Source organism: Genypterus blacodes, unplaced genomic scaffold (genome assembly GCF_046128005.1).
Source record: "Genypterus blacodes isolate CSIRO-AG114 ecotype Tasmania unplaced genomic scaffold, CSIRO-AGI_Gbla_v1 ptg000052l_1, whole genome shotgun sequence".
Classification (NCBI taxonomy): Eukaryota; Metazoa; Chordata; class Actinopteri; order Ophidiiformes; family Ophidiidae; genus Genypterus; species Genypterus blacodes.
The window spans coordinates 5,171,928-5,196,290 of NW_027466864.1; the positions used below are offsets into that span (position 1 = coordinate 5,171,928).

The 24,363-nt window shown below is 48.4% G+C and overlaps 3 protein-coding genes across 5 annotated transcripts; all 3 read left to right on the forward strand.

Annotated features, from left to right (window-relative positions):
• The first annotated feature begins 553 nt into the window (after positions 1-553).
• Positions 554-5,921, forward strand: tap1 (transporter 1, ATP-binding cassette, sub-family B (MDR/TAP)). Of its 2 annotated transcripts, XM_076150415.1 has the most exons (14): positions 554-864; positions 961-1,042; positions 1,376-1,707; positions 1,978-2,173; positions 2,254-2,368; positions 2,513-2,643; positions 2,737-2,942; positions 3,059-3,256; positions 3,346-3,474; positions 3,560-3,754; positions 3,841-4,014; positions 4,547-4,706; positions 4,871-5,007; positions 5,086-5,921. In XM_076150415.1, the coding sequence occupies exons 3-14, from the start codon at positions 1,384-1,386 to the stop codon at positions 5,311-5,313; spliced, it is 2,193 nt and encodes a 730-aa protein (XP_076006530.1). In that variant the 5' UTR covers positions 554-864; positions 961-1,042; positions 1,376-1,383; the 3' UTR covers positions 5,314-5,921. The 2 variants fall into 2 exon arrangements, with proteins under 2 accessions (XP_076006530.1, XP_076006531.1); XM_076150416.1 differs by lacking the exon at positions 961-1,042.
• Positions 5,922-6,522: 601 nt separating this feature from the next.
• Positions 6,523-12,773, forward strand: brd2b (bromodomain containing 2b). 2 transcript variants are annotated; one of them, XM_076150568.1, is made up of 12 exons: positions 6,523-6,658; positions 8,726-9,017; positions 9,126-9,263; positions 9,558-9,702; positions 9,885-10,048; positions 10,277-10,837; positions 10,965-11,093; positions 11,185-11,433; positions 11,528-11,781; positions 11,898-12,214; positions 12,309-12,434; positions 12,587-12,773. In XM_076150568.1, the coding sequence occupies exons 1-12, from the start codon at positions 6,627-6,629 to the stop codon at positions 12,715-12,717; spliced, it is 2,538 nt and encodes an 845-aa protein (XP_076006683.1). In that variant the 5' UTR covers positions 6,523-6,626; the 3' UTR covers positions 12,718-12,773. The 2 variants fall into 2 exon arrangements, with proteins under 2 accessions (XP_076006683.1, XP_076006684.1); XM_076150569.1 differs by having other exon boundaries at positions 11,898-12,205.
• Positions 12,774-20,732: 7,959 nt separating this feature from the next.
• Positions 20,733-23,809, forward strand: LOC143000782 (vitelline membrane outer layer protein 1 homolog). Its single transcript, XM_076150210.1, has 4 exons — positions 20,733-20,948; positions 21,054-21,166; positions 21,836-22,142; positions 23,783-23,809. Exons 1-4 carry the CDS (start codon positions 20,733-20,735, stop codon positions 23,807-23,809), a joined length of 663 nt encoding a protein of 220 aa, XP_076006325.1.
• Positions 23,810-24,363: the final 554 nt, after the last annotated feature.

Consider the following 24,363-nt stretch of genomic DNA (forward strand, 5'->3'; position numbering starts at 1 on the left):
TGCTTTCCACAGGATATTGGAACATTCCTGTGTGAGTTTTGGAACCGGTGTTTGGTGTTAAGACTCTCCAATCCAGTTCCAATTCATCCCAAGGGTGTTCGATGGATTTGAATTCAGGGCTCTGTGGCTGTCAGTAAAATCACAGCTCTGTGTCACTCTGGACAGGAAAGGGTGTTTCCACTAGAAGCTGCCACAGACTTGGAAGAACATCAAAGACATTGCATTGCATGATTTTGTGCCAAGACTGGCATGTTATGCACGTGATAACAATGACAACACACGCATTAGTGAATCCATATACTGCATCTACCTTAAATAGGTTTTAACTATTAAAATGATTGAATTTGCCACTATTATTGTTATTGTCATTCGTAGAAGTAGTATAATCATGGCTTAAAACCGGATTCTTTTCAAATGTTTTAGGTTTGTATTTGATGTAATAAGTTGTAGTTTCAGCTTCTTGTCACATGATGTCGCTGTTGCTCTCTGTAGCTCCACATTAGTCATACCACGCTTGTATTGATTTATTTACAACGCACAACACACTTATTTGACTGTGTTTAGCTTTTTAAAACTACTGCATCCAGAGTCAGCAATGCTTAAAGTAACGTAATTTAATTTACGGGAGCTTAAGCGCACAAAGGCGGCGGACAGCTGGGACTTTCCAACGCAAGCGCCACATACAATGAGGTACTTTCGGTTTCGCTAGAAGCAGCAGCGAGGAGGGAAGAACAACCTCACAGCCGCTGAGCAGCGATTACATTCAGACAGTTTTAGCGTATTAAGGATTTTTAAGAATCGTTTAAGGTTCTTAGTCGAATAGAAAACAACAACTGCAGCAAACTCGTCTGACTGGAAGGATATGTAAGTCGATCGAACTCCTGTAACCACACTAGCTCAGCTCAGCTCCAGCTGTTTTCTGCTTTAATATTGTAAATATTCATTTGCTTTTGTTCTTAGTAAATGCTGTTTCGGCTGTGTGGGTTTTCTGTTCGGCTTTCGTTAAACTAAGTATTTACTGGAAACACAGGTGAAAGCGAAAGTAAGTGAAAGCCTGCCACACTGCGTTAGCACAAGATAAAAATGCTTCCTTTAAAAGAAATAATAATATCAATAATAATATCACGGGGTCAAACCTCGGTTAAGTAAAGCCTTCGTCAGATTTTAGTCGAAGATTAAATTATAATCGTATTAAATCCAAAGTGTGAGTGTCAAAACTTTGACCTTGTTCCATTCTGAGCATTGGAACCCTAAATCTAATAACCACTCAACTGCCAATGAAGTCGTTTATTAATTTTGAAGTAATTACTCGTTCAAACGTATGAAGTCATTAACCTCTGAAATCTACAATTCATAATCCACCTTCTCTCTGCAGAAGCTGTGATGACTCAGAAGATGAGCTACTTCTGCCCTCTGCTGTTTGTGGCCCTGGATGTGTGTGTGGCTCAGGCCCTCCGCTTGGCCCAGGCCTCGCCGCTGCTCCTCCCTCACCCCTTCATCACCCTGTGGGGAGGAGGGCTGCTCCGGGCCGGCGTCCTCCTCTTCCTCTCCCTCACCCACGGTGGAAGCTCGTCCTGGATGAGAAGCTCTCAGGGGCTCCACAGCGTTGCGGTGCTTTGCTTCCACGTCCCGGCCTTCACCAGCCTCTCCTGGGCTCTGGGGAGGCCTGTGCTGGAGGATCTGTGGGGCTGGCACTCGTGGGAAAGGGTGTGTGGCTGTGTTTTTAATCAAATACTTATCAGTTTGCTAAAATGATCTGAGGCCTGCACATGGAGCCTCCTGCCACCGTACCACTGAGCAAGAATGAAACGAAAACCAAACCGTACCTGAAGAGTTAAAATTCCAAAATAAGACGTCAGCAGGCACACATATGGACATGAAAGTAAAAGTAATGGTGGACAAATAAGAGATTGGCTTATTTTTATCTGTTTGCATTTCTCCAGATCATGATGATGTCACTCTTTCCTTGTCTTCTAGATGTTGCAGTGCTACCTTGTGACCGTGGTGGCCTGGCTCTACTGGAGTAGATACGTCTCATCCCTCTTCACGTGGAGGACCTCTGAAACGCCCGAGGAGAACACGGGTGCGTCCCTGAAGAGGCTGATGGGATACATGAAGCCCTACACCGCTCGCTTTGTCCTCGTGCTCATATTCGTGACTCTCTCCTCTTACGGTAACATTACGTCCTTCCTATGACCTCCACTTTAAAGTCCAGACCTCGGCCGGTTGTAGTGACATGTATCTGTCCCTCAGGTGAGATGGCTGTTCCTCGGTACACCGGTCACATGGCTGACTGGCTCTCAAACGAAGGAGCACCTGACGCCTTCACTGAGGCCATCACAGTCATGACCTTAATGACCGTTCTCAGGTAATCGAACTCCTGCCACCTCATGGAGCAGAAGAGATGAAACGCTCTTCTTCGTATGAGTTGTCGTCATTTTCAAAGGTTCCTTATGTCTGATAATTGCAGTGTTATGTTTAAGACCTCCTCCTCCTCCATCGTCTGTTTCAGTGCTGTGCTTGAGTTTTTGTGCGACCTCATGTACAACGTCACCATGAGCTGCATCCACATGGAGGTGCAGGGACTCGTCCTCCAGGCGGTGCTGAAGCAGGAGGTCGCTTTCTTTGACACGGCCAAGACAGGCAAGTCCAGAAACATCCAGAAGAATCCAGACTCTTCATCCAAACATCAAATACAAACTCCAACCTTGTTTCCTGTTCCTCTTCTTCTCTTAGGTGAACTGGTGTCCCGTATTACCACGGACACCAACGAAGTGAGCGAGGCTCTTAGTGAGCAGCTCAGTCTCGTGATGTGGTACATTGCTCGTCTCATCTTCCTTCTTATCTTCATGGTGAGCCAGTCGTGGAAAATGACCCTGCTGGCTTCCATGGGGCTGCCAATCATCTGGGTCGTACCTGAGCTGGTCGGACAGTTCCACCAGGTGAAGACCGAGATCCACAAATCCTCACATTCATCACATTTTGACAATTTCTGTCCTTAATCACTGGAAGACACTGACAATGCAGATCTAACGGCGATTGCTTTGTTATTCCCCAGACTATTGCTGTACAGGTCCAAGAGTCACTGGCTAAAGCCAACCAGGTGGCCACAGAGACCTTCTCCAACATGAAGACAGTGAAGAGCTTTGCCAACGAGGACGGTGAGACAGAGCGGTTCAGACAGCAGCTGGAGGAAACTTACAAGCTGAATAAAAAGGAGTCACTGGGCTATGCAGCCAGCGTCTGGGCCAACAGCGTGAGTACGAATCCAACCGACCATTCCACCCCCTGAACACATTCCTTTCCTGTATGCTGCATACTCACCCTGCTGTGTGTGTCCTGCAGGGCACCACTTTAGCTCTGAAGGTGTTTATTCTGTACTACGGAGGGAGACTGGTGACTTCGGCGACCATCAGCAGTGGAGATCTGGTGTCCTTCGTCCTGTACGAGCTACAGTTTGCCTCCGCTATCGAGGTGAGCAACAGGCAGAGAGGTAAAACTAAACTCAGACGGCTATAAAGTCCAAATCTGTGCTGATGATTGTGCTCGTTCTCTCCAGGCCATCATGCATTATTACCCGGGGGTGAAGAAGGCCATCGGAGCCTCTGAGAAGATGTTTGAGTATTTGGACCGTAAACCTCAGGTGCCTCCAGATGGAGCTCTGGCCCCTGAACGCCTCCAGGGACTCATCCAGTTCAGAAATGTCACATTCTCCTACGCTGCCAAGACAGACAAAGACATCGTTGCGCTCAAGGTACTCGGCCATATCTGTCTGTCAGTACCCTTGTGATTTGTTTGTACTGTTGTGTAAATAAACAACCTGACTCTCCTCCGTACTAGAACGTGTCCCTGGAGATGAAACCAGGTGAGGTCACTGCCATCGTGGGGCTCAACAGATCAGGGAAATCCACCTGTGTTAAGCTGCTGGAGAGGTTTTACCAGCCCCTAGAAGGGGAGATCCTCCTGGACGGACAGCCTCTGTACCAGTACAAAGACCAGTACCTGCATGACAAGGTGCACCACACACACACACACACACACACACACACACACACGCCACTGTCTACATTCAAAGATCCATCATCAAGTCCTCATCCAGCACAATTTGCAATAAGTGCAGCTGCAGGAAAGTGTTTACCAGAAAGGAGCACAAGACAGAATTACAATGTTATTTTGACATACAGATGAAAAACAACAAATAGTGAAAGACAAAGCTCCGGCCTGTAGCCAGTGTAGATGAGATTGCGTCAGCCTAAGGGGCCTCTAAAGTCATCACATCACAAAAGATTAAGAATTAAGATGACAAATATATCAGTTGTGCAAGAGACCGTAAAGCCAATGAAGGGAAATAATATTGAAGCAGCCCCAGGGTATGAAGTGGTGATTCTATAGGGAAAGAGAAGGAAGCCTCACATAATTCTGCCTTAACGTTCTACTAAACTCTCTCCTGTGCTTTTGTTTTGATGTCTTACCTATTTCCTCCCAAGAATATTGCTTATTTGAAGCCCTTCTGACTCATCCTCTTTGTCTTGCCCGTGGTTTTCAGATCGCCGTGGTGAGCCAGGACTGCGTTCTGTTCGCTCGCTCTGTGCGAGAGAACATCAAGTACGGCTGTGAGGACGCCTCCGATGAGGAGATGCACGAGGCTGCCAGACTGGCGAGTGCCCACGACTTCATAACCAAGCTCTCCAAAGGCTACGACACAGGTCTGATCCTGATCCTTAAACAAAGGGGCTTCTAGGGCTGACAAAGGAATTCAGAATCAAACTAATCTTATTCCTTATATGTCTATTAGTTGATGAAAGTGATGATCAAGACCTTCCCGAGGCTGCACATAAACACCTTAACTCTGTATCATTGTGTTGAACAGATGCTGGGGATAAAGGAGGTCAGTTGTCCGGGGGTCAGAAGCAGCGTATTTGCATTGCCAGAGCTTTAATCAGGAAGCCCAAAGTCTTGATATTGGACAATGCCACCAGTGACGTGGACGTGGAGAATAAATATCGGGTAGGAAACTCTGGAGAGGTTGAATCCTCGCTCTCATGTTGTCTTTCTGCGTTTAACGCTGAGTCGTGGCTTTTACAGGTTAACCAAGGTATAGTGGCCTGCACCGCCGCCGGCTGCTCCGTGCTGTTGCTCTCCAACAGTGCGGAGGAGAAGGCCCACCACATCATCGTCCTCGACAACGGGACGGTGCAGGAGCAGGGGAATCACCAAGAGCTGCTGAAGAAAGGAGGGCTGTATGCTGAACTGGTGAGGAAGCAGAACACGGGCTTCGGCTGCAAAGAGGAGAACGGGAAAGATGCAGAGTGATACAAGCAGACTGGAAGGTTGGCGGTTTGAATCCCAGAGACTGATGAGGGGAAGGGATTTAGGAATGAGAAGAAAAATGAGACCAGTACTAAGCAGCAGTCCTCCAGAAAGAAAGATTGGTTGACCTGGCAGCTTCCACGTTGTTGCGACAGAAAGCACAACATGCAAGTGGTGTTATAATCCTTAAAAACGTTCCCATTTTCTGTTGCTTTATGCACTTTGTAGATGTTCCAGAGTGCTCAAAGTGTGGATGACTCCCAGAGATTTGAGGATTAATGTATTGTAATATTTCAGATGGTAAATTATGTTATTATTTTGTTTTTTAAATACTTGTTCCTCTTTTCAGAGTTAACATTTTTCCTCACTTGTGTACGTAGTGTTAACATGTTGTGCCACAAACACTCACAGGGTTATGACCATGAATAAACCTGTTTTAATGGCTTTGGAACATGCTGTAGAAATTCCCTTTCTTACCACTGTTTTGATTGGATGATTCAAATCCAAACTCTTTATACACAGACTACTAATCTGAGGTGATGGCAGGCTTGTAAAATGTTACGACTTGGTTCTTTTAATAAATCTGATTTATCTTTTAGAAGTGTATCGCTTCCCAGTATAGTTTTATTGAAAAAAATCCTCTGACATAATGAACATGAGGTTATGGAACATTTTGTAGATTGTTTTTATATAAAACAATAACACTCTCTGAAGCTACCTACATAAACAAGAGTGATATCAAATTAACGGGTCAAAACTGATCCAATAAACAAAAGTTAAACCAGTGAAATCAAACTGACATCACTATTTGTGAAATAAAACATGTAAATAAATCAAATATCTAATATGAAAATCTCCCGGTTCATCTCTGCTCTTTAACGTTTAGTCTGATGCTGAAAATACACAGTGACATGATTTATAATATAAATATACGAATTGTTAATCAATAATTTGGGATGTTAGGATGAAAACAGATGAATTATAGTTTGTGTCGGTGGATTTACAGACGCCGTAAAGCAGTTTGGCGCCTGCCTCCATTGTGTTTGGGAGAAACCATAACAGAGAACAAGATGTTCCATCCAGGGAGATGTGGGCGGGGCCTCTTCCTGACTGACGTGTGACGTGACCAATAGGAATCCAGAATCACGCCCCAATGGACCGGAAAAACACGGCTGTGCCACGTGGTAGGTTTATATCCGGCCAGGCGGAAGCGTTTAGGCGCCATTTCGCTGCGGAGCTCCGGGGGCTTTCAGCGCAAACAACAGCGTCAACAGCGGCGGAACATTGGATTGTAAAAACACGCCAGCTTCAGCCCGATGGAAGCGGCCGTCAACCCGCCTCACGACAGGTACAACCCGCCGCCCGGGGCCGAGGAGCTGTGTTGCTTTGTATCTTTGTAGCGTTCACGAAGCCAGTGGCTCCATAATAACGCTAGCTTAGTTTCTCTGTGGATAATAACCTGAGTCAGTGTGGCAATGGGCTCAATTCAATAGTACAGATACACCACATATGATGGTTGACATGTTGACATCACATAAACCAAAGATAGCTTATTAAACTGTCTTAGCTACGCGACGTGACTCAGATGTATATATTCTATATCTGTGTACGTTTAGACAGTAACGGAGCTAGCTTGTGATGCTACTCGTACACTAGCATCGCTTGCATGGAACCTAAGCGGTAATTTGGAGGTTTGTTGCTGTATCGTGGCTCATTCATTTCATCTCCATGGCGGTGTTTGGTCGCATCATGACGGAGGGACGTGACAGCTGCAGCCCGGCGGCTTGCTCCTCTGCTGCCGCCGCTGCTGTCACGCCAATCGGCTCACACATCTCTCCGTAACGCAGACCGAGCGGCTCTTCAGACTGACTTTATGAAACGATTTACCCGGTTTGTTTGTTTACGGAGCCGCAGAGGAGCCACGGTCTAACAGCGCTAGATAGCTTAGCCTCAGCTGTCAGATTCAGCTGTCAGCCCGTCTGGACGCTCCGACTGGATTCACCGCCATGGTCGAGTTTGAGCTTTAATCTGCTGCTTTATTATGAATGAAGCCTGTATCGCGTGTGTGTGTGTGTGTGTGAGCTCCGTGGGTGTGTGTGTGTGCGTCGGGTTGTGTCACTGCGGGTCCGTGTTTACAAACAGTGGGGGCGGGGCTACAGGAGCACGTTAGCTCCAGCTGCTCCAGCGAGGCTCCGCCCCTCTGTGTCCTCCTGAGCGCTCAGCTGATTGGAGCTCTAATGACTGAACACAGAGCTACAGAGCAACGAGCTGCTTCAACCACCAAGTGTTACATTCGGGCCATTTTGTTGATAATTATCCTCCTGGTGGTTTATTCATACATTTCCAGCTGTAAGTGTTAAAGTAAAATGCATTATGGAGTATTATGGGATGTACCTGCATTACAAAGCAACCAAAGAGGGACAGTAGTAAGTGTTCAGTCTGTTCAGGTGTGACAGATAACAGGATATGTCTTCTTCTTTCATTTAAAAACAACAAAGCTGCTGAGTTTGTGTGTCAGACCTGTTTAAGATCAGGTTTCATCTTCTCTACGCTCGCTCGTCTCCTCAGAATGTGACACCAAAGTCTTTCTGTTTCACCTCTCTCACTCTCTCTCTCTCCTGTGGTTGAGCATTCATTCATCCCTATCCTGGACTCCAGCAGCAGAGTGTAGTTGTTGTTGTAGAAACACAGCTGAGTGTTTGTCCTGATGCAGTTTAATACAATCCAGCCTTTTGGAGACGTTGTTTGAACCCTGATGTTGTTAAGCAGTTTGCCTGTGAGTGCTGAGGCTCTTGAGTGCAGGAGATCAGGTCACAGCCCCGCCTCCGTTTATGTGTCAGTGGGGCAAGTGTGTCTGTGTGGGTGTGTGTGCGCGTTCAACACTGCAATGAAATGGTGCTACTAAACCTGTTCTCATGCTTGGTTGAGGCACAAAGGGGCTGCAGGCCTGTGCTTTTATTTAGAGTTATACATTGATGCTATCTGAGTCTCTCTCCTGAGCCCTGTCTTCCTGTTGTCCCCTCCTGTAAGTGAAGCGTTCTCTGGTTTGCATTCATGCGGTCGCTCCCACAGCGCCGCTAAATGTAGCAGCTTATTGATGGAATCCCCGTTTCCTAGACGATGGCTGACGGGCTGACGGGGCAGGGTCGAGGCGTATCTTCCCCGGTCATACATGAATCAATCACACACACAGAGCCGGTCAGCCGGGGGGCAGAGTGCAGGCTGGAGTGGGAGCTGATGGAGAATAGATGAATGAATGAACGTATTGATTATGTTATGGTGCCGTTCTGCTCCCATGAGACTTAATGAGAGAGCGATGACTGAACTCCTTAAGAGCTTTGATCATAAAGTGCAGAGGTGTGGTGTGATGTTCTTCCTGCGTGACCTCATTGTTGAAGCGTCTCCCCCTCCTCAGCTCTCTGGTCGGGCTGTCCGGTGCTGGGATGGACCACCAACACTCCAGCTCGGGGAAACGCATCCGCAAGCCCTCCCTGCTGTACGAGGACTTTGAGAGCCCCTCCCTGCCCCACACCATGCCCCAGGGGCCCCCCGCCCCGCCGCAGCCCCCCGTCAAAGACCCCAACCGCCTCGGCCACATCACCAACCAGCTGCAGTACCTGCAGAAGACCCTGATGAAGTCTCTGTGGAGGCATCACTTCGCCTGGCCCTTCCATGAGCCCGTAGACGCCTTCAGGCTCCAGCTGCCGGTGGGTTCGACTGAGGAGGAGACTCACCGAGAGGGCGTCGCTCTTTGATTTGTTTAGATATGAACCATCTCGTACGCCGACTGCTGCTGATTCCACTTTTCTCCCCAGGATTACCATAAGATCATCAAGCAGCCGATGGACATGGGGACGATCAAGAAGCGCCTGGAGAACTGCTTCTACCGCAGCGCAAGTGAGTGCATACAGGACTTCAACACCATGTTCACCAACTGCTACATCTACAACAAGGTAGGTGGAGAGATTACACACACACACACGCACATGTATCATCCGTATCCATGGTTACATTGTGACAGTGTCTTTATATGAGCTCCAGTGTTTCCCTTCGTCTCTCTGTAAAGCCGCACACGTTCATGTTTCTCCTTCTGTACTTATGTTAATGAAATCTTTGTCTATGATGTCACCTCCTAGATGATGTTGAATGTCCTACGGCCAAACATTGATGGACTGTTAGCCCGTTAGCGTTGACCTGTTATGGCTCTTTTTGCTTCAGCATTCTAAACTCTCTGAACCTCTCTGTAGCCCACAGATGACATCGTGCTGATGGCTCAGTCCCTGGAGAAGATCTTCCTCCAGAAGGTGGCCCAGATGCCCCAGATGGAAATTGAGCTTCCTCCTCCGACGCCGCGAAGCAAAACCAGCCGGGGCCGAGGACGCAAGTCCAGCAGTGAGTCCACAGACCGGAGTGACTGTGACACGGCTCAAGTTCCACTTCCTGAATCTGCACTCACTCTTAAAGTGTTCTCTAGTTTAGGAGCATGTTTATGACTCACACACTCCGTCTCAGACAAGTCAGGCATCAGAGTAGATTTCCCCTGATGTAGTTCCCTCTCTTCTCTCCCTCTGCAGCATCTCGGGCTCAGCAGGTTCCTGCTGTGTCCCAGTCGGCGTACTCGCCCTCTTCCTCAGACACCGGGGAGTCCATGCTCGCTAACTCCCCCCAGACCGTCCTGACCAAGAGCCTCCCTCCAGCCAACATCATGAGCCTGCCCCCAACACAGCCCACAACCAAGGTACACACACACACACACACACACACACACACACACACATACACACACACACACACACACACACACACACACACACACACACACACACACACACACACACACACACACACACACACACACACACACACACACACACACACACACACACACACCAGGCCTCAGCTGCTCACAGATCCTCCATGTTTGTTTCCAACCTCATCAACGTCTTTCAATCATTTCCATCCACAGAAGAAAGGAGTGAAGCGTAAAGCCGACACCACCACGCCGTCCACCATGGGCCTGAGCGTCGGCATGTCGGGCGGAACGCACATGGTGGGCTTAGGGAAGGGGGGGCACGGGGGCCACGGGCCGCACGGGAGCCACGGGCAGCACGGAGGTCACGGGGGTCACGGGGGTCACGGGGTCCAGGTCCACGACTCCTCCCTGCACGCCCTCTCCTCCCTGGGGGGCATGAACATGGAGACCCCTCCCGGGATGGGCCTGGTCAGGAGCCCCGCCGGGCCCGTCCTGCTGCAGCCCATGATGGCCGGCGCCGGACGCAGAGTAGGCAGCGGCCGGCCCATCAAACCGCCCAAGAAGGACTTACCGGACTCTGTTCAGCCTCAGCTGTCGAAGAAGAGCAAACTCAGCCCGCAGCTGAGGCACTGCAGCGGCCTCCTGAAGGACATGCTGTCCAAGAAACACGCCGCCTACGCCTGGCCCTTCTACACGCCCGTGGACGCCACCGCACTCGGGCTGCACGACTATCATGACATCATCAAGTGCCCCATGGACCTCAACACCATCAAGGTGACGCCTCGTGCTCCCAACGCGTCGAGCTGCAGCACTGATTGTTGTTGTTGCTTAGTGACACAGAGAGAGGAAGTCTGCAGTGGGAATGACTAACCTGTTGATTCTTCCTCTTCATCATCATCAGAGGAAGATGGATTGTCGTGAATACAGAGACGCTCAGCAGTTTGCGAGCGATGTCAGACTGATGTTCTCCAACTGCTACAAGTACAACCCCCCCGACCACGACGTGGTGGGGATGGCACGCAAGCTGCAGGTGAGTCAGTGCAGCACCGCCATGCAGCGCTGTGACTCTCCACTCCCTCCTTTCTCTCTGACCCCCCCCCCTTCTTCTTCTTCCTCCCCAGGATGTGTTCGAGTTCCGTTTTGCCAAGATGCCGGACGAGCCGCACATGGAGCACGCCGCCATGTCCATGAGCGGCCACCCTTCGTCCTCCTCCTCCTCCTCCTCTTCGTCCTCATCCTCCTCCTCGTCCTCCACGTCGGCGAGCGAGCCGAGCAGCGAGAGCGAGGAGAGCAACAGCAGCCCCAGCTCGGACAGCGAGGAAGAGCGAGCGCACCGCCTGGCCGAGCTGCAGGACCAGGTGTGCACGCAGGTGAGGACGCCGCCGCCGCCGCTGCCCGTTCAGGTCCTCAGCACCGTTAAGTTCAGTCTGAGTCACGGTGGCGTTTTGTTTTCCTTCCTCGCAGCTCCGAGCCGTGCACGAGCAGCTGGCCGCTCTCTCCCAGGGCCCCATCGTCAAGCCCAAGAAGAAGAAGGAGAAGAAGGACAAGAAGGAGAAGAAGAAAAAGAAGAAGCTGGATAAGCGGAGCCGAGCGATCCGAGGGCGGGCCGGCTCGGAGGAGTGGAAGATGCCCAGCAAGGTGATGAAGAGCAAGTCTGCCAAAGGAGGCGGCTCCCAGAGCAAGAAGAGCCAGGGGAAGAAGAGCAACAAGACCAGCAAGTGAGTAACAGGCCGGTGTACCAGTCACATTACATCATCATTACATCACTTTGTCAGCTCTTTGTAGCATTCTTCCCTGCCGTTGCCATGACGTTATCCCTGTCTTAATCCAACAGGACCGCCAAGAAGCCGTTCTACGCCCCGGTGGCCCCGTCCCTGCTGCCCCACTATGACTCTGAGGAAGAGGAGGAGATCGTGCCCATGACGTACGACGAGAAGCGCCAGCTGAGCCTCGACATCAACAAGCTGCCGGGGGAGAAGCTGGGCCGCGTCGTCCACATCATCCAGTCCAGGGAGCCGTCGCTGCGGGACACAAACCCCGAGGAGATCGAGATCGACTTTGAGACGCTCAAGCCGTCCACGCTGAAGGAGCTGGAGCGCTACGTCATGACGTGTCTGAGGAAGAAGCCCAGTAAGCCTTACGGTGAGCAAGGTAGAGGACAAAACTCTTTCTTTCCGCTTCGTCTCTTACTTCGTTCCCGTTTAGAATCCAGGTTTACAGCCACTTCCTGTTTCATGTTCGGCAGCAAAGAAAGGCAGCAGCGGCAAATCTAAAGAAGAGCTGACGCTGGAGAAGAGGAGGGAGCTGGAGAGGAGGCTGCAGGACGTCAGCGGGCAGCTCAACTCCGTCAAGAAACCCACCAAGCCCAAGGGTGAGCGCACACACACACACACACACACACACACACACTTCCTGTTCCTGTGTGTGTGGGAGACGTGAACACGCCGCGTCTCAAACTGCCACAGTAACGTTTGTCTGCAAAGTTGTAATCTTTTCCTCCTCCTCTTCCTCCTCTCCCCTCAGTGGAGAAGCCCGTCACCGTGGAGACACACACTCAGCCCTCACGACTCAGCGGCAGCAGCTCCAGCTCCGACTCATCTTCCTCCTCCTCCTCCTCCTCGTCCTCAGACACCAGTGATTCTGACTCTGGCTGATGAGAGCCCACAGAGCCGTCTGAAGTGGAGGGGGTGTGTGTGTGAGGGGGTGTGTGTGGGTGGGTGGGGGGAGGGGGAGGGAGGGAGGGAGGGAGGGGAGGGGTTAACTCAGGGACTTGGGCTGGCCCAGGACTCACTGCACCCTGAGACGCCCTGCAGCTCCTCACACACTCCCAGTGCTGCTGTGGGGCGGGAGGCAGAATGTGTGTGTGTACGATGTTAGAACCTAAACACTAGAGTCTGTAACTCCGCCCCCTCCATGTAAATACATGTACAGATTTATGTTTCTTTTATAAAGAAGAATTTTATGGTGATTCCCCTAAAGAGGGAAGTGATAATGATGATGATGATGATGATGGATGAAGGTTGTGAAGCGCCGGGCTTCCCTCCCTCACGCCACGAGAGAGCGTTACTTATTTATTTATTTACTCAGTTCACATTTCAAAAACACTACTGGGATCTGAACCCACAACCCCTTTTAAGTCAGGAGCCTATCAGAGGGGTGTGTGTGTGTGTGTGTGTGTGTGTGTGTGTGTGTGTGTGTGTGTGTGTGTGTGTGTGTGTGTGTGTGTGTGTGTGTGTGTGTGTGTGTGTGTGTGTGTGTGTGTGTGTGTGTGTGTGTGTGTGTGTGTGTGTGTGTGTGTGTGTGTGTGTGTGTGTGTGTGTGTGTGTGTGTGTGTGTGTGTGTGTGTGTGTGTGTGTGTGTGTGTGTGTGTGTGTGTGTGTGTGTGTGTGTTACAAACTCTAATTAATATATAAACTAAATTGGTGTTTCATTTTAATTTAAACGATCCCTGGCTCTGATCGGATCCCGGCTCTTGGCACTGTTTCCCTTTGTGTTGTTCTGACCTTTAGTTCTTGACACACACACACACACGGTGACATCAGTGAACGTAACGGAGGGAAGTGAATGTTGTTGTTCCTGCCCTGCAGATCGACCTCCTGGTGTGTGAGCGGCTCTGTTTCTTCTCGTGTTAGCACTTAAACTCAGTAAAGGTTTGTTTAGAGATAAAAGAAAAAAGGTTGAACTCTTTGTAACGTGGCACTTAGTGGAAGCTGAACAGATCCTCCATCGTCTCCATAGAGACCAGAGTCCTGCTAGATGATCCATAGTGACGCTATTGTTGAATGTTCAGTGACAGAAGAAGCGCTTGTAGATACTTCACCTGTATTTGACCGTGGCGCGCGCACACACACACACACACACACACACACACACACACACACACACACACCTGCTGTTCCTATCTACTCTCTTGTTTGTGTCCTTTCCTTTTTCTACATCCTCCGTTTCACCCTTCAGTTGACTTGTGTTGGACTTCCTGAAGAAGCTTCGGTTGAGGCTGGCACATGGCCGCCTCACACACACAGACTCACATAGACACACACCTCACACATACCTTTCATTTGACAACTGTTTATTAAAATAACCTTTTCTGTATAGAGTCTGGACTTCAGTCTGAGTTTGTGGCGGTTTCTTGTAATCCGTCTCTTTGTGATGAGGACCATAACAGAAACAACTAAAGGACGCTGAAACATAACGGCGGCAGAGTTTAAGATGGCGAGTCGTGGCGCTTGGCTGCCGGAGGCGGGAGAGGAGCCCGGGCAGATGGCAGAGCTGCTGCTGCTGCTGTGGGAGGGAGCGTCCCAGAGCAGACGACAGGGCGACTTGTTGAAGCAGGAGACGGCGTGAGGACAGCTGCTGGAGGGAACGCGAGGAGGGAACTGATGAAGCTGCTGGAACCCAGAGAGGTGATACAGAGGAGGAGGAGCTGCAGTGAGAGGGCGGGGCTATAAGGTCGGTCAAGAGGCTGCTGGGACGGAAGCAGAGGTCAAATCTGTTTGACCTCTATAAGCCCGATATCACATGTTAACTCTGATTGGCCGGTGTGAGCTCGCAATCTGGGGACGTTTCATCCTGTGTGGTTGCTCTCTTTATTATCTGTTGTATCCATTAAAATGTTTACAAACGATGAATCAAGAGTTTCAGAATCATTTCCTTATAATCAGGGAGGGAAGTAAAGTTACACATGTAGGGATCTGTTTACTACACCAGGGGGCAGCAGAGAGGTGTGTTCAAATATGAGTCTGGCCTTCTGGAATCTCTCTCTCTCTGTTTCTCTCTCTCTCTCTCTCTGTCTCTCACTGTGTTTCTCTCTCTCTCTCTCTTTCTCTCTCCCTGTGTCTCTCTCTCTCTCTCTCTCTCTCTCTCTCACTGTGTGTGTGTCTCTCTCTCTCACACACTGTGTTTCTCTCTCTCCCTCTCTCTCTCTCTCTCACTGTGTGTGTCTCTCTCACACACTGTGTTTCTCTCTCTCTCTCTCTCTCTCTCTGTCTCTCACTGTGTTTCTCTCTCTCTCTCTCTCCCTCTCTCTCTGTCTCTCACTGTGTTTCTCTCTCTCTCTCTCTCTCTCTCTCTCTCTCTCTCTCTCTCTCACTGTGTGTGTCTCTCTCTCTCTCACACACTGTGTTTCTCTCTCTCTCTCTCTCTCTCTCTCTCTCTCTCTCTCTCTCTCACTGTGTGTGTCTCTCTCTCTCTCACACACTGTGTTTCTCTCTCTCTCTCTCTCTCTCTCTCTCTCTCTCTCTCTCTCTCTCACTGTGTGTGTCTCTCTCTCTCTCACACACTGTGTTTCTCTCTCTCTCTCTCTCTCTCTCTCTCTCTCTCTCTCTCTCTCTCTCTCAACCCTGCACCATGACACTGATCAGTGCTGCTGGTTGTGTTTCTCTCTCTCTCTCTCTCTCTCTCTCTCTCTCTCTCTCTCTCTCTCTCTCTCTCTCTCTCTCTCTCTCCCCCCCTCTCTCTCCCTCTCTCTCTCTCTCTCTCTCCCTCTCTCCCTCCCTCTCTCCCTCCCTCTCTCTCCCTCTCTCTCTCTCTCTCTCCATCTCCCCCCCCCCCTCTCTCTCTCTCTCTCTCTCTCTCTCTCAACCCTGCACCATGACACTGATCAGTGCTGCTGGTTGTGTTTCTCTCTCTCTCTCTCTCTCTCTCTCTCTCTCTCTCTCTCTCTCCCCCCCTCTCTCTCTCTCTCTCTCTCTCTCTCTCTCTCTCTCTCTCTCTCTCTCTCAACCCTGCACCATGACACTGATCAGTGCTGCTGGTTGTGTTTCCACCACTCCACAGTGACAGGAAGCGGCCCTGTGGTATTTCATCATTCCTGGCCGTCACAGTCAGACGGTTGATCTCTGCACCGGCCTGCTGCAGCCTCGCCAACTTCTGTGCTAAAACAAATCCAACATACACAACACTCGCACCGATACAGATTTAACTTCCATCACTCCCAATGATCTCATTTGCTTCTTTTGTTCAAATCAACCATGTGTCAGCTTCCACCAGTGGAGTTGATCTGATAGCTGTCACCGCCGTGCACACTGGAGATAAACAGGATCAATACAAACACAGAAAACATCAAATCAATCTGATATTCATTCATCCTGTCAAACCTTTGGTCCCTTTCTTCTTCTGTAGTTCTGTGTTTTCTCTCCTGCAGGTTGTTCTGTAAACATCATGAAGGAGAAATCTGCTTCCATTCATCAACATAACAGTTTAGAAGACGGTGAGAGTTGGAGACGCAGAGGTAAACTCCCAGATTTACACCTTTAAGGATGAAAACAAACTTGTGTTCAGGCTGGAATCCACCAAATATCAAACATGAAGAAGTGGAAAGAGTTCCTCTCCAATTATGAGAAGAAGGAAAATAAAGCTGAGGCGATTTAAGACAATAACAAGAATAATGTTTCTGATTCAGAGGCTTTAATTGGATGTAAACATTCAGCTGCTGAGGTTTGGCTGAGGATATTTATGATTGACAGGCAATATTAGCTTCTGTCATTCAAGTAATATCAGTGGAGATTATCAACGTTTGAAGTTAAATACACACGCAGTAGCTGTGTGTGTGTGTGTGTGTGTGTGTGTGTGTGTGTGTGTGTGTGTGTGTGTGTGTGTGTGTGTGTGTGTGCATGTTTCCCACACTCCAGCAGGTTGCAGAGGCTGTGGTGTGTGTCGGCGGCGTGATGGAGGGACGGGACTGCTGGGCCGCTTCGTCCTCAATGCCAAAATGTGCAACCAAGCATGAAACGAGAAGAGAACAACCCCGAACCCCTCATCTTCCTCATCTGTCTCTCTATCTACCTGCATCTCCATCTTTCTCTGCCACCTTTTGTATTAACTGCGTGCATTTAGAGGCAACTTCTAACAGGAAGTAGAAGACGCCGCTCCTCCTCCTCCTCCTCCTCCTTTTGTTGTTGTGTGATCACCATCGCTCCTCCTGCAGCTCCTCCAGTAAATAACGTTTGTCATGTTCGCCCGCTCGTGTTTTAATGCTTCCAAAGCGCTGCTGTTCTCTGTCGGATTTATTTGGCTCAGAGTGTGAATCTAATTATTTCCACAAGTGATGGATGAGATAGCTGGCACGTTTTTAATATGGAAGTGTGCAGAGCTGCATGCAGGGGGGGGGGGGGGGGGGGAATACGAGGGCTGGAATGCTGGGAAACGCCGCAGCTTTGATTTGAGAGTAACGGCACAGAGTCCCACAGGAGGACAGGATGCTCGTATCTGTGGACCAAGGACACGTGTGCTCCAATTTCAGATCGTGTTTGGGTGCAAACTACAGATAACAAGAGAGCAAACCAGGTTACAGGGAAGATGAAACACATCCGCACCTCTCAGAGCGTCTCGGCTCGTTAAAGTACTGTTTGACTGCTGCTGTTGTTGTTGTTGTTGTAGTTAAACGTCCTGGTTTAGTAGATCATGATGGACTTTTATATCGCCAGCAGACTCATTTTGCCTTTATTTGTAATGTTTATATACTGTAGTTGATTCACAACAAACCCTTAAACCCACAGTGAGACTCACAAACAGAGAGATCACAATTTATGTACGATTTCTGAGACCTTCTCCTCCTCACGTTGCATCATTTCACAGCGTTTGTTTGCACTCTAAGCAGCCTTGAGTTTCCTCTCCAGCCTCTCGGTTTCTTCCTCTCTATCGGAGCATTTGACAGTCGTTAGTCCGTCCTGCTCCTTCACTTACAAGCTTGTGTGAAACGATGTAAAGTGTGTAATGGAAATGAGGGACACGTTCCCAAAAAAGCAAGCTGTGAAGTTGGAACACCGGCCAAACACGGAGATGAGTTCTGGACGTATTCAGACAGAATCAGCCAAGAGAAAGTGTTCACACCATGCAGAGCCTCGGCAACATGGACCCAGAGATTTAACTGGATATTTGATAAAAATAACTCTAAACTACAGCCCATTAACACACACACACACACACACACACACACACACACACACACACACACACACACACACACACACACACACACTGTATGTATCTGATTTGTCTTTGTTATGGTGACAACATTCCAGATATATTCAACCAGGAGCCGGCTTTAAGAGGAGCTGCAGTGGAGACGCAACGCAAGAAGGAGCACTCTTTATATTTGATTCCATATATTTCCCTCCTCTCCCTCATCCTTTATTTAATGATTTGGTATAAGCGGCCGATCTCAGCCTGCCTCCTCCTCCTCTTTCTAATTTTCTGCACTAATCACTTCTACACTCCAGTGCTTCCAATCGTCCAAAGTTCACCAGACCAAGTCAGCTGACCGCAGGTTTGGCTCAGAGCTTCGCTGCAGCGTTTATGGGGGTTTGATCCTCAGGAAGGGACGGAGCGGAGATCTCCACTGATGGCTCCTCCACAGACGCCATGGAGGGGAGAGGAGAGAGGGGAGAGAGGGAGAGGCTGAGCTGCAGGGTGGAGCACAGCAGCCTGAGGGAGAGCCTGGAGGTGGACTCAGGTGAGTTTGTCCACTAATTTGATGACTGCCTCCACTATCAAGGTACAATTTCACTTCTCTAAGATGTGATGTACACCTGTTTCCCATCCTATTGTATTTTTTAAAGGCATGCATTGCTCACATCATGTTCTAATTGTTCTCATATTGTATCCAAATGTATTCAGATTCATTCAGTCACAGAGATGAGAGCTGGACCTCAGAGGCAGCAGCTCATACTACTGTGCTGTATCATGCATCACTCTCTGCTGTTGCTGTGCTCTTCCACTACTCATTCAAACAGTAAACAGAATAATAGTCTGTGTCAAGACAAATCTCTAAAATGTACTCGTGCTGCACATTCTCTAAACACTGAAGAAGTCTTTGTAGAACAGCGTCACATAGTCACGAGTCTATTAAAGTGGAAAATCCTATTTCTGTGTTCTTCATTGAATCATATTCAGTATTTTGGGAGCATTAGTTTACTGCACAGCACGCGTGTGTGATGATAAACATGCCTATGGCTCTGTACGCTTTAAACACTTAAAGCCCACTTGGATTACTTAAATTACAAATTAAAGATTAATGTGAAGAGCAATTAACTTTAAGGGCGCTATTTAAGTGACTTGTGTGTGTAAAGGAAGACATTAATGCAGTGATTTGAGGGGCTGGGTGACATATTATGACTTCCCCTGCCTAGAAAATGATCCCAAATCAATCATCAATATGTGTGAGCAGACTCAGCTGTCACTCATCTCGCTCCCCTCGCTCACACTCTTCCGTGCTGGAGGCCAAATTGCAGCAAAAGGAAGCCGGGATCATTTTCTCTGTCTTAATTGGCTTAATGGCAGCTACAGGAGGAGCAGTTGGAGGGAACAGACGAGTTCCCTTTGAAGAATGGGATCCTAGAAAGCATGGAGGAAAGGGCTCATCAAGTCTGATGACCTCTCGCTCTCTGTTCATGTTTCAGGTCTGGCTTCAGTGCATTAGGAAGCACAGATACTTCTGTGTGATCCTCCGGGATGAAAGTCAGCCTGGATGCTGAGAAATATATAATGGCGGCGGCGCCGGCGGCTCAGAGAGTGTTAAGAACAAAGGGACGGCGACTGCCTCAGCGGCGCTCTGTCTCCATCTACACACAGACAATCCTTCACCCAAAACAGAGAGCCGCTGTCAGGCCATGTCGGAGCTACAGGGGAGGAGGTAAACAACAGCGTGGGAAGGCAACATGCTGCTGTTCTCTGATGGAACTCATTTCTGTCTGCCAAGGACTGAACTACCCTCTGCCAAAGGTCAACCACACCCTGACCCCCGCTCAGCGCCGCTCACAACTGTTGCATCAGCTTTAATGGAACACAGCAGAGAGTTTGTGTTTGATGTTGCAATGCTCTTAAATGTGAGGTTGATGCTTTTGGAAATGCATTCAGTGAGAGAAACCCATGGATCAGTCAAACTTTAGCAGGGTGAGTAATTAAAATGACCCGTGTTCACTCAGTATGCAAAGCAATGCTGCAGCGAGGAAGCGAGGAAGCGTGGAAACAGATCAATGTGACGCCTTGAGTCAATTTAAGAACTTGGGAAAATAATCTTTTTACTGTTTTTGTCCCAAATATGCAAATTATGTGGTAGAAAAATCCCCAAATGTGGAGAGATGTACTTTCTCACCCAACATAATAAATTTAAATCGATTAAGAAAATTAGAAACTTAAATGAAATCACCTCTAAGCCAATTTAAGGGATTCTTGTTCTTCCAAAATCAGAAGAGAGAAATATGTTAATGTAGAACAGCAACATCTGATTTCACATTGAATGTTTGATTTGAATTTGCAAATGAACTGTGCCGTATGTGGCTCAGATGTAAACGTACAGTAGGTTGAGCACACACACACACACATCACATTCTATCTCTACCTGCTATCTAACTTGATTCCCCCGTCGGGCCGACCTCAGGATGAGACTGAGCTGAATGATGAAACCCTAAATGTGTAAGTATGAGATGATTGAAACGACGGCGGCGTGGCAGACCTGGGGAAAAACACAACCCTCTCCTCATTCCACCGCCAGCTGTTCGTTCCCATGCCACTCTGCGACTCTGTGAATGATTAATTCTGATACGAGCGCCGAGGACTAATCAGAGAGTTTTTGGAAGCGGCGGGGCGAAGCTATAAGAGCTTTCCATCTGCGCCGCTTCTTCTCAGGAGGCCATTCAGGGTGAAACACTGACTCTCTGCTGTCACTATGGCGGCTCTGTTCTGCGCCGTGCTGGCTGTCACGCTGGCTGTTTTGTCTCCGGTGTTATGTGAGGAGAAGAGCTTCCTGCAGCGTGCGGGCGTGGCCTTTAACAAGAGGCACTACACGTCTTTCCTTACTGTGACCAACGGAGAGCGCTTCGGGAACTGGACCTGGCCCGAGATGTGTCCCGACAACTTCTTCGCCGTCGGCTTCAGTGTTAGGGTAAAAGACACACACGCCGTCGTTTCTCTGAAATCATTCTGTAGATGCTCTGAGCTGTCACACCCACGTTGGCCGTGTTGGTGAATGAGGTCGTGGCTTCCTCAGGCGGAGTTCAACCAGTACGGGGGGGACGACACGGCCCTGAACGGAATCCGCCTCATCTGCGCCAAAGACGGGAACAGAAGCTTCCTGTACTCCGTGGAGTCCCACACCGGCTAGTAAGTAGACATAGACCAGGGCAAAGTACAACCCACAAACTTACTCAGGGTATCTTGACCTATAGTAGACTTAGAAAGCGCAAAAAAGTCATGAGCCAAGAATTCAGCGGCGTTGCATCACTTTGCACTGACAGACAACAGTGTGACGCACAGTGAGCCTGCTTGTATTTTTGAGACGATGCTTATTTAAAGGTGTGTCTGCGATCAAACAAGCAGCAGAGTCACAGCTCGTTGTTTGGTGTTTATCAGGTTTGGGCGATAAAGTGTTTAAACCCGAGCGTTATTATTTATCGAGCCAACTATTTGACTACTCGTTTAGGAAATCTCGGACAATCTCTCCCCTGAACTGACAGGAGCCTGACGTGTTTAATTTGTATTTTCCGCTTCACGTGTTTCACTCAGTAGGACAGACCTGGCTGCACTACACAGATTAAATAAGAATTAGATAAATAAAGACGATACTTTGAAGGCAGCTGGAGGCAGGAGACTGGCAGACTCCCATCCTGATCAAAGGGGAAATTAAAGGGTCGTACCTGCCAAGACTGCAAATTGGGTGTTCAGATGGTGTAATGACTTGCAGTATTGATGCAGTATTCCTAACCCGTATCTTGAATCTGCTCATAATTCCCCTCCGTCCTTTGTATTCCACATCCCTGCCCTCCTGTCCAGCTTTGGTGAGTGGTCCCACCCTCAGTATTGCCCCAGCGGCGTGCTCACCTCCTTCCAGCTCCGCGTGGAGCCCCACCGCGGTTTGTTTGGCGACGACACGGCCGTGAACGCCATCAGCTTCCGCTGCAGCAGTAACCCGACCCTGGAGGGACCCGGGACCCAGTGGGGAGAGTACGGAGGCTGGAGCGAGTCGTGTCCCGAAGGAGGGATCTGTGGCATCGAGACAAGGATGGAGGAGTACCAGTTCGCCCTGGACGACTCAACCCTCAACGACGTGCGCTTCCATTGCTGCACCAAGTATCAGCAGGTAAGAGAAGGTCGATGGCCAGCAAAGAGAGAGTTCAGAGGTCAAGTGCACCTCCGCATCAGGCATGTTTTGAAAGGTTTGATCGAGATTTAGGAAACGTTTAGTGTTTGAGCTTGTTTCATTTCAGCAACTGGGAACAATAAAAGCACAAATTACAAAAAAAACTTGAAGATGTTGGTACAGTCAAACATCTGCAACCCTAAACCAACCCTAACCCTAACCCAGACCCTAACTCCAACCCTGAAATGAAGACAAATGAGTCCATGTGTCTTCTCCTGGTTGTGTCTTGGCACTAAACGTGTCCACATACATAAACATGACGAGGCCTTCAACTCTTTAAACTCTTTATTATATTAAAGGGTGTTTGACTTCTGCACCTTGTGTATATTGACTTTTGTTGTCGTAAAGATCTCAGTGTAAAACCTGTTGGTAACATATCTGGAGTATCTATCTCTATGCTCTGCCTCTTCCTCTCCACACTCGCAGGTGAAACTGTTTTGTCTGATTGAGGCTGATCTGTTCTGTACAGATCCAGATACAACCTTTATTCTAAGCCCCAGCAATAAAACACAAACATTAAGTCATAGTTTAACTTATAAATATTTATATACGTATTTATCCATAGATTTATTTGATTTTATAGCTCTTACTCTTTGTAGATATGACTCACTAAGATGTTTCAGTGATGTGATCTATTCATGCTTTGAATGACTTCACTAACCCTGGAGTGTGTTTGTGAGTGTGTAGCACTCTGATGTGCTGGTGAATGTACGTCTGCTTGAGCACTTACTGTTTGTTTGTTTAATGAAAGCACAGCATTTCTTTTATTCCGAGGGGGGAAACGCAAATCACCGTCCTCACATTTTAATAATTGAAAGGATCATTCCCCTGAAACCACACACTCCACACCCCAGGGCCTTTATGACCCAACTCTTACTCTCTGAATGTACAAACTGTCCCATATTGTTCCATTTATTTATAGCTTTTGTGCTAATGTCCTGTTTTATCTACGTGTCCTCTCCTTTTATATCATTTTTATGCCCTCTGTTCCTCTCTTTTCTTCCTCTTTCTCTCTGATTCTGATTTGAACACGATGTTAACATGCTGTGAGCCCTAATGATCCTGAACTACCAGCAGAGGAGTGTTTGTGATGAGTTCAGTCCTAACTCTAACCCTAACCCTGGCCCTAAGCCTAAGCCTAACTTTATCTAATATGTTCTGAATAAAAGCTAGTTACAGAAAAAGGAAGACAAATGAGTCCAAGAGCACCAGAGTCCTTCAAACAAAGCAAGATAGATAGAAACACACACACACACACACACACACACACACCTCTATACTGACATTTAATCAACCATTTTCACTTTATGTGTTATATAAATATTGTTACCGTCCAGAATCACCTCGTTTCTTCTCCTTGTTGTTTCTTGGCACTAAATTTGTCCAAAAACCTTCATGAGTCAATACATAAACAGGACAAGGCCTTAAACTTTGGCTCTTTATTATGTTAGAGGCTCTTTAAGACTTTTGCACGTCGTGTATATTGACTTTTGTTGTCGTAAAGATCTCCTTGTCAAACCAGTTGGTAACTTATCTAGAGTATCTATCTCTATGCTCTGCCTCTCCCTCTCCACTCACAGGCAGGTGAAACCGTTTGGTGTGATTGAGGCTGCTCTCACTCTTGGCTGTGCGTTTGCTCGGTTCCTGTTTGCACTCTGAGCCTCTGTCAGGTGTTGGGAAACTAAAGCCGCTTTAGAAAAGATCAAGCAAGCGAGTTAAGAAAGAGTTCTGGGGAATAAAACTCAGAGTCGCAGCTCAGTAAAGTGTGGAGGAATAAGAAGGAGCTGCAGTAAAGTTTGTTCTCATTAGCCATCAAGCCCAATGTTCCATAGGTATAATAGGTCCGGCAACTCCATTTTAATTACAGGAATCCAGCCCAAAAAGCGAGTTTTTGTGGGGGTGAAGGGGCGCAACGGAGAGCAGGGTTCAGCTCAGGAGTATGATTCTCCTTTATGGGCCCAGAATGCTCAGTACTCCTTGGGCCTCCAACACCAAAACACACTTCTATAGGTCGTTCCCACTTCTTAAATCCACCTGGTTGAGAACTGAATCTGCCCCAACCGTTCCCACACTGTAAACATTCAGCTGCGGCTACAAACTTTAGCTTCTTCATTTACATAAGCACACAAGGAAATAAATTATGTCCACGAAGCACAAATGC